Raw genomic sequence first — 18,967 nt, forward strand, 5'->3', positions numbered from 1 at the left:
AGCTCACAAAACTGGCCCCTGTGCTCCGTGTGCTCATCAGGAATAGACAGTTTCCCTCTCAGCACAGAGGAACACAAAGAGCTGAGGCTGCATCCCATGCTGCACACAGCATTCCAGCTGTCACAATTCAGCAGCCCCACAGGCCAGCATGTGGGAATCAACACGGGATGGGGGTGGCTGGCCTTCTAGAGCCAGCTGGGACCCTGGTATCCTTCAAGGGCCATCCTTCTCTCAGCTTCCTGCCTTCAGTCCTCTTGGGGCTTGCTTGATAACCCTCTTTACAACTGAAAATAAAGCCCAAATTCCTGGGACTCATAGGGAATGGTTAATTCCCAACACACACCTGGGCTGGAGTTGTCTGTGAGAGATGAGCTAGTGTTCTTCATGACATGATGTGGCCTTCCCCAAGTATGGACACCCAGGCCCTGGCACTACTAATAAATGGATAACGGGAAAACATGATGTCCCAACTCATGTCTTTTAAACAGGGAAAAGGCATCTTTCAACACATAGCACATTAGACTTCTGTCTTTTCACAAAACCTTGAGACAACCAGAACCCATGAGCAACCTTCTGAGCTACAACAAAAGGATTTTTGCAGGGCAGAAAGTAGCCCTGTTTCTGTCTGGTCAGAAGCTCAACCTGGAAATTCTGGCACATCCCACAGACAGAGTGGAAATCAGCCTGTTTCTGTTGTAGCATCACTGTGGGAGTGAACATCCCCAGATGTCTTTCTGCAGACTGTTTTAAAGAGCCCCAGTGGAAGGAAACTAATTTTGTCCCAGCAAATTATACAGACTCAGACAAGGGCTTCCTCAAATGAGACTCTCAAACCTACCTGTGAGAACCCAAGGGCTTTTTCCTATGGCTTTTCACACCTGGGACTTTCATGAGAGACTATTACAAACAATATAATTACCTTCAACGGTACCTGGAGATCATGAAAATCATAGGGCTTCATGATTTTGGTCGCCTTAACTGTGAGCAAGGACATAAACACCCCAGACAAGGCTGACACTTGGAGCAGAGGGACTGGTCACTGACAAGGCGCCACCTCAAGCACTGCCCAAATACACCTGGCCTAACAGTGGCCCCGAGAAGTGAGTGCAAAGGAAGCAGAGCTCGAGTGGTGTCCAGGAGCATTCCCCCATGACAGGTACTCACACAAAGAAGGGCACCAGCTGCACCAGGGTCTCCTTCTTGGGGTTGGCAGCAAACTCCGGAGCCATCTGGATGACCTTGTTCATGACGCTGCGGAGGTAACTCTGGAGCTGCTTTCGTCGCTCCTCCACGAACTTGGCATCCTAGGAATGCAGATGAATGTGTGCACTCAGTATGCTGTGTCATAACCTCAGAGGAGATCTTGTCCAACATGTACTCATTAGGCAACAACTGCCAGGGGGCTGGAGTACAGCTCAGTGGTGGAGCACTTGCAAGGCACTGGGTTCCATCACTGCTGTGCACAACTGGTCTCCATGGCTTTGCATGTGCTGTGGAAAAGATACCTGGGATGATATTTTTAATAAGCATAGCAAAGGCATGTCCAATACCTGTGTATAGTGTGGTCCCACAAATGAGTGAGTGAATCACTAAGTGTGGGTGTTACTTCTTGGTGCCACAATATCCTAAGTGTGGCATCATAGACCGAGGACAGAACAGTGAACACAATCATTGCAGTGGCCCTGTTGGAGTTCACAGGCCACTGGAGGTGGCATAGTGACCACACAGGTGTGCATGGTTATTAGTCACACTGCTATCCTCTGGAGTACATGCTTAATTTGTCTTCACAGGTTTTCAAGATATGAATCTGTCGCTGATCACCAAAGGTTCTATAAACAAAAATTTACCATCTCCTCAAAGTGTGGCTAAAGCTGTGTGGCACAGCCGGAGGCAGGCACAGCGTCCAAGTCAGACAGGCGCCCCGCTGGTGTGTGCTCGGAGGCTCAGAGGCTCCACACTCCTGCACAGAGAGTAGCTGCACCACTGCAGACCCCTGCTTGGACCTGTGTGACGATCTGATGCCTCACCTTTACATTGCCCGGGCACTCTGAGAGACATGGTGTGTGCGTGAGCATCCTTGATGGCCCTCTGTGCAGGGCTGAGTTTAAATTTTTACTCCTGTCAAATTTGTGTGTGTGTGTCCATGTGCGTATGCCACAGTGTGTGTGTGGCAGGAGTTGATTTTCTCCTTCCGTCAGATGGTCCAACTAGGACATCAGGCTGATGACACTCAGTTGTGTTACTGCAGTGTTTCTGAGACTACGGTTTTACAGAGCCCTGTGTTCTCTGGCTAGTCTCCTTCAGGAACTGTGTGGGAGGAAGAGCCAGGGAGAACCTGCCGGCAGGGCTCCCCTGGCCTCTTGTCTACAGCCATGCCCTACGTTGTCCCAGTGCAAACCCAGTGCCGTAGGCTGGTTGGTTACAACCAGCACTGCCCCAGGCCAGTGGCCAAAACCTCCACAGCCTGGCAGGGTCAAGCCGGAACCACTTGGCCTGTGCCCACCAAGTCTGGATGCTGGATTCTGCTCCTTGGTCCCCACATGTTAGCACATCATTAAGTGATTAGATGTTCATTCCTGAGGGGGTGGATGGGCCAGGTGGACCTACTCAGGCCTGGGTTTTAATTTGCATAAAAACCTCAAAGGCCAGCTTGAAAGGCTCTACAGCAAGAAGACGAGAAAGGTGCTATCGACCCTGGAGGGGCTGTGGAGGGTTCCGGGTTTGGACAGGAGGTCAGAGATGATCCTTTGTGGTGCTATGCTGAGCCACAGAGCTGAAGGAAGGCAAGTACCCCAAGAGCAGGCCAGAGGACACGCCCCCCAGCAGTCTAGCCAGCCCATGTGTCACCTGATTAATGTCTCCTATCATCCAGGTCCCACAAGCTGTGACATGACAGATGGGGGTCTCACCTGGAAGAACCCCCAATTCTTTCCTAGCACCCACTCATATTGAGAGCCAATACCTGGGAACCTACTCTGTCTTCATTAAAGAAACTCCAACTGAGAAGCAACCATTGTCTAAGTGCTTGAGTGTGTGTGTGTGTGTGTGTGTGTGTGTGTGTGTGTGTGTGTGTGTGTGTGTGTGTTTACATGTATATAGAGACCAGGGGAAAACCTTGGGTACCATTCCTCCAGAGGTATCATCCACCTTATTTTTGAGACAGAATCTCTTACCTAGAGCTCCCTAAGTAGGCTGGTTAGCTGGCCAGTGCCTCCCAGTGAGTAGAGCATGCACCATGATGCCAGTTTTTTGTTGTTGTTTTAAGGAAGTGAGCCAAGCTAAGGTCCACCCCCCTTTTATTTGGTGTTTTAATGTTTTAATTGAACTCAGACTTCAAGCTTGCACGATAAATGTTTTCCAGAATGCACTAACTCCCCAGTGAGCAAGAACATACCTCAAGTCTTCCCTGTGCCCCATGCCCCCAGGAGCTACATCCTTATGTCACAACCATGGCTGGTGACAGGTCTGGATGGGAAGAACCAGCCCAAGGCCCTAAACTCAATGGCACCTGAACAGAGACGCAGGTCTTCAAGGAGCAACTTCAGACCCTTACCTCAACACAACCTCCAACCTTCAGAAGTAAATTCTCCTGGCCATCTCTCCCTGATAGTCACCTGTATTCAGTTCACAGAAATCCCCCCCCCCCCCCGCTTTAGCAGAAGCCACGGGTGTATGCACAGTGGGATGCCTATCACCGCAGTACCCAGGCAGGCTGCCTGGCTTTTGACCTTGAGCCCCAAACTAGTACCAAAAGCTTTTCTGGTCCTCAGCCTGAATCTCCACTCACCATGTGGACACAGGCACAGGACAGACTGCTCACCAGCAACGTGGGGAGGCCACGAGCTCCTCTCCGTAAACAGTGAGGGTTTTACTTTATTATGAAAAAATGGCAAGTTCTCAATAACTCTTCATCTAATGAAACCTGAGCCATCTCCCACAGTTGCTTGTCACCTTGGCCTTTTCACCAGGCGCTGTGTGATGCTACGAATTCAAGCCAGGGCCTCGTGCATGCTAGGAAAGTGCTCCACCTCTGAGCTGCATCCCTGGCCTACACCAGCAGAGCTGTAGCTGCATGTGGTGGTGCACTCCTGCAATCCCAGCACTTGGGAGGTGGAAGCACAAGGCACAGGAGTTCAAGGCTAACCTTGGCTATGAAGCAAGTTTGAAGAATGCCTGTGCTCCATGAGACTCTACGTCAAAAACAGGACAATAAAATAAATAAATAATAAACAGTTATAGCCACTTGATACTTCATTCTTAAATACTTAATATATAAATCTAGAAAATTAGGACACATTTCTATTTAACCAAACACCATTACTACCTCCAACAAAGAGGACACTCATGGGTTGGTATTACTGAACAGCGTTATCTGTAGTACTGAAGTCCGTATTCGCAAAAGAGCCTACTGCTTCTGGGGCTTTCTCGTTTCTGACTTTGTCTTGAAACAGGTTCACACTTGTATCCCAGGCTGGCCTTGAGCTTGTGACCCTCTGCCAGGGTGACACGTGTGCACCACCACACCTGACTGCTCTTGCAATGTGGATCGAGGTGTCAAGACCAGACGTCAGCCGGAACTGTCCAGCAGGCTGAAGGGGGCAGTGTGGATGGGTGGTCAGACCTAACGACAGAGTCCATGGACAAGGCTTGACCCACAGGCATGTTTTACATGGACTGAACAGTGTTTGAAAAGATTAAAGCAGATTTCTTTAAAAAAAAAAAAAAAAAAAAGATCCCTGGCTTCTTTTTCAAACCCAGCAGCCCCACTGTCTTGTCTTCACACCTTCACCCCCCCTGCTGGCCTTCACCCCTGCTGGCCTTCACTGGTGTCTCCCCCCCCCACCATCCCACTACATATTTCACACAGGTTGAGCCTCATCTGTCTAGTTCATCCTTCATCACAAATCCTCACACAGTGCCCAAGGATACATGAGCCTTGGAAAAAACACACCAGTTGAAATAACAAATAAATGTAGGAAATACATAAGGAAGGCAAGACTGGTGGCCAGAGAGAGCTTCATGGAGGTCACGGTCCACAAGAAAACACACAGATCCCAAGAATGGTGGGGTGGAGAAGGCCAGGTTGGTCTGGAAACAAGCCCTTGGTTCTAAGGACTGCTGGACAAGAGGATAGAGGACAAAAGACCAGTATGTCAGTGAGCTGGTCCTTCAGGGCACCTGAGGTGGCATCACAGGCACATAAAGCGAGCCCTTAAAGGTCAAAGAAACTGGTGAGCTCTGATTGGGGTGGCAGTCAACTTGCAGATTAAAAGTGATGAGGCTGGATGTGCCACCACCACCAGACTTCTGCTAAATGGCTTGCTTTTAGCTCTGATCCCCAGGCAACTTTATTTATTAACATACAAATAAAATCACATTTTAGCACAGATAAAATATCACCACATACATGCTTGAGGTCCCCCCCACCAGTTCTTAAGGTAGCTCTGACAGGGTCTTCTCCTGTAGGGAAGCTCCACCCCAGAGTGCCGTCCGCAAAGACCTGAGGCCTGCACTCACTCCCCTTGCTCTCTCAGGCTCTTACCAAGCACAACACGGCATCTTCTGAGAGTAGGAGGTCTGGCCTGCCAGAGCAAGAGACAGGCGAGAGGCAGCAGTTTCAGTCAGCAGATCCCAAACAGGGCACTGGCTACCGAATGTCAGAACCTTGAAAGAGCCTGAGTTGGCCTCCTGTGCCCATTCTGGTGCTCACCGTGGTGAACACTGGCACTTGTAGTAGAATATCATTTTAAGGTGTGTTACTTTTGTTCATGTTGCATTTGTTTAACTCTGTGAAGCTGTGTTGCTGTGCCTGTGTAAAACACCTGATGGTCTAATAAAGAACTGTCCAATAGCAAGGCAGGAGAAAGGACAGGCGGGGCTGGGAGGCAGAAAGTATAAACAGAAGGAGAAATCTGGGAAGAGGGATCTAAGATCTAGGAGCCAGAGAAGGAGGAGGACTCCAGGGGCCAGCCACCCAGCTACATAGCAAGCTGCGGAGTAAGAGTAAGATTTACAGAAGTTAGAGAAAGGGAAAAGCCCAGAGGCAAAAGGGTAGACGGGATAAGTTAAGATAAAGAAAGCTGGCTAGAAACTAAGTGAAGCTAAGGCTGGGCATTCATAATTAATAATAAGCCTCTGTGTGACTTATTTGGGAGCTGGGTGGTGGGCCCCCCAAAAAAGAGTAAAAAACAGACAACAGGCACTAGCTCACTTAGCCATCTCTGCCTCCTGAGCACAAAGGAAGTCAAGCCCTCCCAGCATGCTTTGCATCAGACCTGAGCCATGGGCAAGTTATGGCCAACGCAGGGTGACAGGACTGAGGCCTCATGAGAAGGGCAGGCTTTCAGGTCGGGTCTTTACGGATCCTGGGGAAAGGCCCATCACTACAGGTGGTGACCTGAGAGCCCCATGTTATATACCACACCTAGAGTTCGCATCAATCGAGCATGGTGCTGGGATTTGAGACCAGCTATGGAAGGATACAACCTTCACTCCCAATCTCCTGAAAATATGTGCAAAGATGTTTACTTAAAGGAGAATGAAAATCAGCGCAGCTAAAGACAGCAAGCCCAGCGCATGCCCAGCGGGGAATTGACAGAATCCTGTCCACAGCGAAACACCCCCATCTCACAGGGAGGATACAGAGGTGCCTGAGACACAGCAACAAACCTACACCCTTTCCACAGTGGAACACCCCATCTGACAGGGAGGATGCAGAGGTGCCTGAGACACAGCAACAAACCTACACCCTTGCAGCTGGTCTTCATGGAGCTGGAATTTGAACCAGCCTCCTGACACTCCTAAAGAGAGGTCAAGGGTTCTACTGAAGACCTACAGCCAGCTGCACCATATCCTGCACTACAGTTTCTCACATCACACACATGGAAATGGTTCACTAGGCTGGGAACATCCTAATCAGCTTCTGATGGTCCCCGGGAAAATGCTGCCTGGGAGAGCAAGAAAAAGATTTGAGAGGACACCATGGTCTCCAAAAGCCCCTTGGTACATCCTTTGAAGGAGAACTAGAGGCTTGGTGCTTGGCCCAGTCAGCCCCCCCCCCCCCAGCCCTGCTCTTCCTCTCAAATTCAGAGTAGACAGATCACAGCCCTGGGGCTGGGCAACACCAGGACAGACTAGTCAGCAAAGAGTGTGGGCACACAAGGCGGCTCTCCCAAAGGGTCAGTGGCAGGTGCTAACTGTGAAGCATGGCCACCACAAACAGCAGGAGAAGCGCATCTCTTCCAGGGTGGGCAGCAGAAATCCAACTGCATGGCTGCTGCACACACCCCATGTCATGCTTCTCATGGTGCTGCTAACCCTGAAGCAGCGGCCTCCCCTGGAAGCTCACTCTGCACAGCACTACTCAACGGACCTGTTACCTCAACACACCTCTGTGATGGCTTTGGGAAGAAGGTCCTGGGCGCCCTGTATTGCAGGGGACGACACTGGGGCTCTGGGGGATTAAGTATTTCCTCCAAATCACACAGTTGAGATTGATAGCAAACACCGTCTGCCTGACTTCAACAGCAGCCGTACTGCCCTGCCTTTGAGAACCGATGTGCCCACACCCGAATAGACCTGCAGCTCTGCCAAGAACAGAAATAAGAAACCAGCTGGCCCCATGGTTCATGCAGGGTGAACCACATGCCACAGTTCAAACACTCTCACCTTGGCTGGGCTGTGGCTGAGGAAGGGGATCACAGAACTCCTGGAAGTTTGCTCTGCTCAGGGCAGGTTGAATACGGCAGCCTGTCTGCCTGCCTGCAGGCAGAAGCCAGTGCGTAATATCTCTTCTACCCACCACCTTCAGTAGTTGTCACAAGCTGGGCCCTTGGAGGGGCACAATGACTAAGTCACAGGAAAACATGATTAAAGTGGAAACCCTGTCTTGGTTGCTGGGGACCAGAGCAGATATCCTTAAGCCTGCTTTCTCTTAATCTCTTGAGATGTCCCTCAGTTTTTGCCAAACCTAAGAGACCAAGAGGAGAGAGAGATGAAAGCAAGCACAGCAGTCCCCTGGTCCAGTCAGGAGCTTTTGCATCACTCTAGATGTACACTGTGGTGGTTTGAATAAGGATGCCCCCACAGGTTCCTAGATTTGAATGCTTAGGGAGTGGCATTATTTGAAAGGATTAGGAGGTGTGGCCTTGTTGGAGGATTGTCAATGGGGTGGGTTTTGAGGTTCCAGAAGGCCAGTGGCTCTTCTTCCTGCCGCCTGCTTATCAGGATAAACTCCCAGCTCCTTCTCTAGCACCATGTCTGCCTGCATGTGGCCATGTTTCCTGCCATTCTAATAATGGACTACACCTCTGAAACCAAGTAAGCCCCAGTTAAATGTGTTCCTTTATAAAATCTGCTGTGGTCATGCCGTCTCTGCACAGTGAAAGGAACCATAACTAAGACACACACACCATTACTTATTTAATGGGAGTCACTTACTTATTGCCCAGTCAGGGCTGTGACTCAGGTCCTCAAATGCTGTACTAGCCCTCTACCACTAAGCTACACCCCCGGACCCCAGACAGCTCCAGTTCAGTGCATAATCTTTCCCCCTCTAACCCCTCTCCTTCCCCACAACACTGTTGATGCAGCAGTGTAGCCCTGAGACAGCTTTCACTTCCTGTGGACAGCCATGCTGTCAGAGGCAGGCGCACCACCTCCTGGTCCAGCTGCTGGAGCATCCACAATCTTCTCCATAATGATCACCCCAATTATGGGCCCTTGAACAAAGGCAGTATGAGGCTCAAACTCTGAACACAGAACAGCGTTCAAAGAAATTATAGACCTCAATGAATGGGGATCATCCTGTGTTTGTGGATGGGGAGAATTTTATCTTATTAAGTTGATGATGACAATTATGTCTCATATTCATTTGCAGATTCTGTAATATCTATTCAAAATCCAGTTGTTCACCCCCCAAAATGATCCTAACACTCATATATATAAATACACACACACACACACACACACACACACACACACACACACACACACACACAAACAAACACACACACACACTTAAGGGACCCAGAGCAACCTAACTAATCTTGGAAAAGCACTAAGTGGAAGGATTCACATTTTCAAATTCTAGAACTTACTACAAAGCCTGAGTATCAAGATATCAGGGAACCAGCAGAGGAGTAAATATTTAGATCCATAAAGAAGAAATCAAAGCCTGGAAATACTCCCTCACATTTACAGTGAGCTGATTTTTCTTTCCATAGAGTTTTCAAGATGACTCAATGGGAAGAGAGTGGTCTTTTAAGTGAAGGTGCTCACTCAGCCATGTAAACAAACATCCACAAGTGACTAGTGCATTTCTTTGCCATTCCATGCACAGAGGTTGTCTCAAAATGAATAACAGAACTAACTGTGAGAGCTGAAACTTAGAAACTGTAAAAAAAAAAAAAAAAAATAACCTTCCAGAATAGGTCCTTTTGACCCTGTGTTTGGCAAAACTTCCCACACATGGCATTAAAGAGCAATTCATCAATAGCGAAGACGGTCTTCTACAAAGGTCATCATCAAGAGAGTGAAAGGTAACCCAAGATGAGAGGGAAGGAGCAGCTGTCAATGACGCGCTGGCCAGGTTTTGTGTCTGAGGTGTAGAACTACCTCAGCTACCACAACCAAACCCTGTGATGGGGCAAGTGAGTCGGCAGACATTTTTTCAAAGACATGCAGAAGGAGCCCAAGAGAAGGTGCTGAGTGTCAGTCAGTGTCCAGGGAGGCACATATGACACAAGGAGGCAGGACTCCAAGCTCCCTGGAGTGTGAGCAATCAGCACACAGGCAATATTAGGTGCTGGTGAGAATATGGAAAAAGTACACACACATGTCAACAAACACACTCATGCAAAGCAGACAGGGTCAAAAATGAAGTAGCCAGCTTGGAAAACAGACCATTCCTCAAAATGCTAAACACTCTGTTAACATATGCAACAGTCCAAATGCTTGTGCTCCTTCCAAATTAGTATGTTAAACCCTCACCCCCACAAGCACTGACCATGCATGCCCTGTAATCCCAGAACATGGAGGCTGCCGTAGGAAGACAGGAGATGGAGGTGCACCTGGATTCTATGGAGATCCTGACTGATAAACAGAACACAGAAGGCCTAACCATGGAGGCAGTGTTAGGTGAAGTCTTTGGAAGGTGACTAAGTTGTACAGGTGGAGCCCTCCTGAACGGTAATGGGATCAGTATTCTTGTCGAAGAAGCTGGCTCGCTGCTGCAGCTAGGCGAAGCCTTTATGAACTAAGAAACAGACCCTTACCAGACACTGATCAGGGCTACTGGTGACTTGATCTTGAACTTCTCACCTCCAGAAGTAGAAAAAGTAATTTCTTCTAGCTAAAGACATTAGTCTATGGTACTTTGATATAGTGGCCTGAATAGATTAAGATACCACATGGCCCAGCAATTCTACTCCTAGATGGCAGCGAATGAAATGGGAAAGCATTCACCAGCAAACAGGGTTCTTCTTAACAGTCAAAGGCAGAAATAATGCAAGTATCCATCAACTGCTATATGCATGGCCAGGCAAAATGTAGTCTATCCATACACTAGAATATTATCTGACAATGAAAAGAAAATGCTGCTGCCTACTACAACACAAATGAACTTTGGAAACAGTTCTGTAAGTCACAAATGCCACATAGTACATAATTCTATGGATAAGAAACTTTCAGAGTGGTAACTTGCACTGGCAAAAAGGGCAGCAGTGGTTCCTGGGGAAGGGGCGATGGGGCATGACTCTAATGGATGCAGTTCCTTTCGGGGATGATGAAAATGCTCTAAAATGGGCCATGGCGATGGCTGCACAAGTGTAAATGTACTGAGGACCCTGGTGTACAGTGAGCTAGAGCCCACAACCAGTTAACAGATGGGCTGGAGATGGCGGTCAGGAAAGTGCTTCCTGTGGAAGCCTGAAGGCCAGAGCTGGAGCTGCAGAGCCCATGGAGAAAAGGCGGGCATAGAGGGGAGCACTGCTAATCCCAGGGCTGGGGAAACTGAGGCAGCCGCATTCCTGGGGCTCACTGGCCAAGCCAGCCTAGCCTACTTGGAGAGTTCCAGATCAATGACAGATCCTGTGTGAATGCTCCTGAGGAAGGACATCCAAGTTGGACCCCTAGCTTCCATGAGTGTGCAAATGTGTATGCACATCCCCTACACACACACACACACACACACACACACACACACACACACACACACACACACACACACACACACCCCAAAAGAACCGAAACAACTGAATAAAGAAACCCACCAGGATTGGCACATGAGCATGACAGAGCACAGTAGAGTTTACTCCTTTTCCTGGGCTACTGTTCCTTTTGGGAATGAAACTAGCAGACAAAAAGGGGGAGATACCAGAGATGAGGATTTGCAGGGGTCACAGAGCCAGCCGTGCCTACAACCTGATCTTCACCTGCTACATCATTCTGAGCTGACGCTCTGCCAAGCAGGGGGCAATTTGGATCCTCTGAGGCAGGTCATAGAACACCTCCTTACCTGAACTGCCCACTGTGGAACCTCCTCCAAGGCTCCATAGCCTCCCAGTGTTCCACATTGAAGCCAAAGCCACTATCCCACCTGGTGGTGCCTGGGCACTAATCTGTAAGTCAGTTGCTTAAAATAAGCACAGGCCAGTTCATTTCCAGTAAGTTCCTCCTGTCCCACTATTTATCTAGCACCAGCTTCACAAAAAGGAATTCAGGAAAAAAAAAAAAACAGGGAAAAGACAAGCAAGATAGAGGCAGCTCTAAGCTGCAGTGGTAGGTGGTGTCCCCAGAGGGGCAAGGACAGTGAAGATGAGGTCTGGAGTACTGTGTGGCCCTTTTCAGACTGACAATTCTCAAGTCATGGTACAGATATACAGAACAAAAAGAAAAGCCCTTCCTATTGAACATACTCCCTGGAGCCATGACATAGCACCCACAAGGGCCTCTGTGCTGACTCGTCAATCCTAAGGTCTGTTGGTGGGTCTCATGGCTACAGCAACTGCAAACTCATTATAAACTTCAGGATACTCCAAGTCAGTAACTGTAGCTGTGCGGTGACCTGACAAAGGCCTATGACTTCCAGCGGTGATTGAGTCCCAGAAGCCACAGCTGCTGTTAGGTTTCATCACCCAAGTCCTTGGGTGAAGGACTTTATGCAGTGAGGAAGTGCTTTGATTTAAATAGAGATGTCCCTCACAGGCTCATGTATCTAGACCCTTGGCTCCCAACTGGGGGTGCTGTTTGGGGATGTTGTAGAAACTTTAGGATGTGGGATCTGTCTTGAGGAAGTAGATCACTGGGGTCCAGTCCTCACAGTTATGTTAACTGTCTTCCATGCTCCTACTAGTATGGCCTATTAAGCAGCACTTAAAGCATTCTACTACTTTCCTAACCCAAAGTACCAAAGTCCAGATTCCTCCAAACCAAAACATGGTCAAGCCTGTCACAGCAATACCCCAGTCCCTGGTACCAACTTCTGTCTTAGGGTTTTTATTGCCTAATAGATGCCATGACCATGGCAATTCTCATAAAGGAAAACGTTTAACTGGGGCTGGCTTACAGTTCAGAGGTTCACTCCCTGATCATGGTGGGACTTGGCAGCGCACAAGCACATGTGGTGCTGGAGAAGGAGCTGAGAGCCCTACATCTGCAGGCAACAGGAAGTAAGTGGTCTGCGACACTAGGCAGTATCTTAAGCATATATGAGACCTCAAAGTCTGCCTCTACAGTGACTCACTTCCTTCAAGGCCACACCTCCTAATAGTGCCACTCCCTTTGGAGGGGTCATTTTCTTTCAAACCACCACATTTATAGTGACAAAAATGACTAACAAACAGAAGTGTAGTTCTGTTTCAGACCCCAAAACAAGAACTAGGCTAGATAACCAGGTTGAACTTTGGCTGGCCCCTCTGAGCCTCAATTTGCCCATCTGTAGAATGGAGCCATGCCATGCACAGTGCCCTGACCACTAGGGAGAGCTGATGAGAATAGTGGGCAGTGGGTGGCACTAACAGGCACTCGGGCCAGGAGACCCAGGACATTTTGCATTCTACCTTGGCCTGGCAGACACTAGTACCAGAGGTTTCTGAATGCTTCTTGTGGAATCAATCTTTACATGACCTCCCAATAACCTCAAGAATGAGATGCCGTTATCTTTCTGCTTGAAGTCATTGAGGTATAGCAGGATGATTCGTTTAAACACTGGTATCGAGATTTGAACTACACATTCTAACCCTAGAGCCCCGCCCCCCAAAGTCCCAAGGGAGAAGACATTATGTGCAGCATAATCTGATCTTGTCCAGCTCTAGTCTTGGAGGAAAAGCTTACATGTATGTATTGGGCATCTGCCTGCTTGGGTCACAAGTGTCCTGAGCCTGGACATAGCATCTCAAGTCTCCACAGGGGATGGGCATCTTTCCACCTTTCCCCAGGAAAGGACTGGGGACCCAGTGTGTAGTATAGAACTAGTATCTAGCCACTACAGCATCCCAGGTTAATGGTGACAGGCCAACTGCCACTCAGTTTAGCAGTCCTGACCTGACTCCTGACCAGCTCAAACCCTCTACTACAGCCCCACCTGGTCACTGTAGGGCACCAGGCACCATAGAGATGCACCTTTATTATAGGCTTGTTTAGAGTCTCCTGTCTCTTGCTGGGCTGAACACTCCATAAAGTAAGGTCAGTATCATCTTCATCACTGTTTCAGGTCCCTCTGCTGAATGACCACAGTGAACAGCACATGGGAAGTGCAAGCCTGAGCCCTGCCTGCCTCTGGAAAGCAGCCTGATTCAGCCTGGGGCAGGGATACAGGACACAGCCCATCCTGGTACAATAGACACCAGCAGGATTCTGAGGTGGTACAAGAGAGTGTGGGAAGGCCATGCCCCCCTACTGCCCAGCTTGGGAACTGCCTCATCAACACCCATATCTGTAGGATCTCTCACATCTGTAGGGTCTCTGGAGCTCAGCACCACCCACTGGAAAGGGGCAGCTGTTGGGCTTGACTGTCTCTAGAATCAAAGTGTTTAAGGCCTCATTTGTACCCCAAAGCCAAGTTGATTGGGGTGGGAGGTGTTGCTGTGACACCAAAGGAAATGGCCAAGAACCCCGGCCCACTGCTGCTGCCAAGGGAGGCCTTCCGTGAGAATCCTTAGCAAGTGCTCTGAGTTGGGCTCTCTTCCTCCACTGCAAGAGGCAGGCAGGATCAGGGAAGGGTGAGGAGAAAAGGCAGGGGTGGGAAACAAACGGGAAGCTGTCTGGCAAGCTTGTGGGTCCAGCTTAACAAAAGACTGAGCTGCCCATCCCAAATGAGGTTTGGGTTTATTCCCCAGTGTACAGGGCCACTCGTGATGCACGTGACTAAAGGTCAGGCCCAAGTGACACTTCATTGCTGGCATCTGATAGCCTTGCCACCCCCATGTCAACTCTTGTCTTTCAAGGAGAGCTGAGTAAGACCACTCTGGTTGGCAACAATGGGAAATTTGTGCATGCATGGGTGTGTGTGTGGTGGTTTGAAATGAATGGCCCCCATAGGCTCACATATTGAATGCTTAGTCATCAAAGTGTGGCATTACTTGAGGAGGATTAGGAAGTGTAGCCTTGTTGGAGGAAGTGTGTCACTCAGGTGGACTCTGCCTGCTGCCTGTGGATCAAGATGTAGAACTCTCAGCTCCTTCTCCAGCACTGTGTCTGCCTACATACTGCCATGTTTCCTGCCATGATGTTAATGGACAAAACCTCTGAAACTGTATGCTAGCCCTAATTAAATGTTTTCCTTTTTAAGAGTTGCCATGGTCATGGTGTCTCTTCACAGTAATAGAACACTGACTAAGACGTGTGTGTGTGTGTGTGTGTGTGTGTGTGTGTGTGTGTGTGTGTGTGTGTGTGTTTTGAAGAAATTCTACGCTATGCCATTTCTGACAATACTATGACCTGGGCCACCCTTCCAACACAGCTCAGACACAGTTCTTAGCCACCTTATGTCATTCAGAAATAATTGAAGATCATCTGTGTGAGCCAGTCTTCCAGAACAAGGCTCTTGTATAGTTAGTTCCCTGCTGTACACAGGCTGACACAATAGCTTCTCAAGACAGAGGTGGCAGGCAACAGGGTGAAGGAACGTGGTGTAGGCAAGATTTACTCATGAACATGACTTGGCTGACCTTGGTTACTGAGCCTGGCATAGCACAGGACCCCAGCATGAATCTACCATGAAAGCAACTGCTCCTTCTGCCTGAGGAGTTCTACTGGTAGACAGTGAGCTGGAAAGGGAGGGCATGTTTGCCCAGGAAGGATTGTACCTGACAAGAAAGCCAACTTAAAAAGAAGCAGGCAGAGCAAGAAACCATCAGACAGCAAGCAGGAGTCAGTGAATACCCAAGCAAGAGGCCACCCTGGACTCCTCGGTCAGCCATTCCTGAAGTCAGACTCCTACCCAAGCCAGTACATTCTCATTAAGTTGCCTCGGGCTGCACAGTGAGATGCTATCTCCAAATAACAAACAAACAAAACTTAGATGAAAAAAGAAGGTATTCCTTCCAAGAAGCCTGCCCTGAACCTCCAGGGTGACAAAATTCAAAAGCTGTCACAGCAGGGTGCAGCCTGTGAAAGCAGGGGGACAGACAGGGAAGGACCCAGGGCACTGGGCGATGACCAACAGCTGCCATAGAGAATGTGAGTTCAAGAAGAAGCCCTTGCTTGGTTACTGTGAAGCCCCGCCCCCTCAGTTGCCACTATGGGTCTCATCACTGTCACTGCCCTTACTTGAGACACAAACCAGATCTCAGGAGGAATGTGGCCTTTGGGTCACCCGCTGACAAGATCTGCTCTGGGGCTCTGACCACAGCATCATTCTAGACCTTACATGGAGACCAACATCATCAGTGTGGACCTGACTTTCCTGAGGGACTCAGTTCCACCAGGTTGTCTCTGCCTTCTAAGTCCCCTTTCAGCCTTCAAAGACTTTTGCTAGCTTACTCTGGCATGCTCTCCTAGGTCTCCTGCATGACAACCCCATCTTTCACCTAGCAGGAACCCCATCCCCTACCTGCAGTCTCCCCATCCTCCACCTGCAGTCTCCCCATCCTCCACCTGCAGTCTCCCATCCTCCACCTGCAGTCTCCCCATCCCCCACCTGCAGTCTCCCCATCCTCCACCTGCAGTCTCCCATCCTCCACCTGCAGTCTCCCCACCCCCCACCTGCAGTCTCCCCATCCTCCACCTGCAGTCTCCCCATCCTCCACCTGCAGTCTCCCCATCCTCCACCTGCAGTCTCCCCATCTTCCACCTGCAGTCTCCCCATCTTCCACCTGCAGTCTCCCCATCCTCCACCTGCAGTCTCCCCATCCTCCACCTGCAGTCTCTCCATCCTCCACCTGCAGTCTCCCCATCCTCCACCTACAGTCTCCCCATCCTCCACCTGCAGTCTCCCCATCTTCCACCTGCAGTCTCCCCATCCTCCACCTGCAGTCTCCCCATCCTCCACCTGCAGTCTCCCCATACTCCACCTACAGTCTCCCCATCCTCCACCTGCAGTCTCCCTATCCTCCACCTGCAGTCTCCCCATCCTTCACCTACAGTCTCCCCATCCTCCACCTGGCAGTGACATCTCTAAACTACAAACTACACCATGCCATCCTTAGCTGAAGTTTCTGTGTCTCTCCTAGTACACAGATACCCTCATGTACAGAAACAAACCACTAAATGTGAAGTCATACTAAAGCTATGAGGAGAAAAACAAGGAATCAAGAAAGCTACCCTCAAGGGGGTGACTTCTCTGAGAAGGAAGGACTCAAGATGAACCTTTACAGAGAAGAAAGACCCACTATGACAGGAGTAGAGCAAATGTGCATACTAAGGTCCTGAGGCAAGATGGGGATTGAGGATTCATGTGTAAAGGGGGACAGGTGTTATCCTACAAGGTGTGACCACCCGGAGATTAAATGAGAGTGTGCACATGGGCACAGCCTATGCTTTGTGAGTAGTGCCTGTGCATAGATAGCAATCAGGGCTATATTCTTTTAGGACAGCCCTGCTGATGTGAACAGGATTCTGTTTATTTCCTGCTAATAGGAAGAAGGCTGCCTGGTTCATGGGGAGAGCCACAAGCAAGATCAAAGGCTCCTTTGTGACTCAAAACAGTTCCATTTTCAGCAGCTTATGAGGATCAGGCACTTGGCTCAAAAAAGCTTCAAAACTCATTATAAAAAAAGAACTGCACCTTCCCTCAGAAGGCAGAAGCCCCAGGAAACTAAATGATGAGAATGTTCTGGGGGCTGAATTTAATGCTTCTGTGACCCAGTCGAGAGAAACAGCTCTCCAGAAAAAGCCCCTGCTACACAAGAGGCCACACTCCCACAGCCATTCCAGGAGAGGACTGGAGGGGGTGTGCTGGCTCTTCTAGGTAGACAACTTGACGACATCTGCAATTAACTAAAACTCAAGTGGTTGGGTACACCTGTGAGGGATTTTTTTCCTTAAACCATTTGAAGTGGGAAAACCCGATTCTAATATGGATCTGGAGGCAGAAAGACACTTTTAATCTGGGCCACACGTGGTAGCAGCCTATATGACTGGTACTCAATCTGTGGGCCACATCCATTGGAAATATGTTTTCTGATGGTTTTAGGAACCCCCAACCATAAATTTCTTTTTTTATTACATTTTTTATTTATTTTACATACCAACCACAGTTTCCCCTCCCTTTCCCCCCACCTACTTTATGCCCACTTCATCCACTCCTCAGAAAGGGTAAGGCCTCCCAAAGGAGTCAACAAAGCATGACATGCCAAGTTGGGGCAGGACCACGCTCCTCCCCCCTGCATCAAGACTGAGCGAGGCCTCCCACCATAGTGAGGAGGTTCCAAAAAGCCAGCTCGTGTGCCAGGGACAAATCTTGGTCCCACTGCTAGGGGCCACAAACAGATCAAGCTACACAACTATCATCCACAAGCAGAAAGCTTAGGTCAGTCCCATATAGTCTCCCCAGCTGTCCGTCTAGAGTCTATGAGCCCCCATGACCCAGGTCAGCTGTCTCTGCGGGTTTCCCCCTCATGATCTTGACCCTCCTTGCTCATACAATCCCTCCTCCCTCTCTTCAACTGGACTCTCAGAGCTCAGCCCAGTGCTTAGCTGTGGATCTCTGCATCTGCTCCCATCAGTCACTGGATGAAGGCTCCCTGTTGACAGTTAGGGAAGTCACCAATCTGATTATAGGATAAGGCCAGTTCAGGCACCCTCTCCACTATTGCCAACTGTCTTAGCTGGAGTCATCCAGTGGATTCCTGGGAATGTCCCTGGCACCAGACTTCTCTCTAACCCCATAATGGCTCTCTCTGTCAAGATATCTCTTCTGTTGCTCTCCCTCTCCAACCTTCCTCCAACTCGGCCATCTGGATTCCTCATGTTCCTACCCCCTCCTGCCCCCTTCCCTTTACCCCCCTGCCCCAGTTATAAATTTATTTCCATTGCTACTTCATAACTGTAATTTGCTACTGAGCGGTGTCTCAGTTTCTAAGACCATCAGAAATATGTATTTTCCAGTGGCTGTGACCCACAGGTTGAGAACCACTGCTATATAAGGACACGGAAGAAGGAATTTCTTGTTCTCTGTCTGCTTGCCCTCACTCTCGCTGGCAAAGCCCATTCCTTCACTGGCTTTAGAACCTACTTCTTCAGGATTCTAGCAGATATTGAATATCAGCTGAGACATCCAGCCTCATGAACTGAACAACTACTGAATTCTTGGACCTTCCACTGGTAGGCAACCATTATTGAACTAGCTGGACCACAGCCTGTAAGCCACTCTAATAAATCGCCCCCCCCATGTGTGTGTGTGTGTGGTGTGTGTGTGTGTGTGTGTGTGTGTGTGTGTGTGTGTGTGATATGTGTATGTATATGTATATGTATATATGTACATACATATACACACATGTATATATATATGCATTCTATATGTTCTATT

General features: G+C 49.1%; 1 protein-coding gene across 4 annotated transcripts in view; it reads right to left on the bottom strand.

Moving 5' to 3' along the window:
• Positions 1–18,967, bottom strand: part of Snx29 (sorting nexin 29) — a 474,149-nt gene that overhangs the window by 18,849 nt on the left and 436,333 nt on the right. For all 4 annotated transcript variants that reach the window (XM_076577840.1, XM_076577839.1, XM_076577841.1 and 1 more), the window contains one exon: positions 1,165–1,304. In XM_076577840.1, coding sequence (XP_076433955.1) covers positions 1,165–1,304 — 140 coding nt within the window. The remainder of the gene's footprint in view (positions 1–1,164; positions 1,305–18,967) is intronic.

Source organism: Peromyscus maniculatus, chromosome 8 (genome assembly GCF_049852395.1).
Source record: "Peromyscus maniculatus bairdii isolate BWxNUB_F1_BW_parent chromosome 8, HU_Pman_BW_mat_3.1, whole genome shotgun sequence".
Lineage (NCBI taxonomy): Eukaryota > Metazoa > Chordata > Mammalia > Rodentia > Cricetidae > Peromyscus > Peromyscus maniculatus.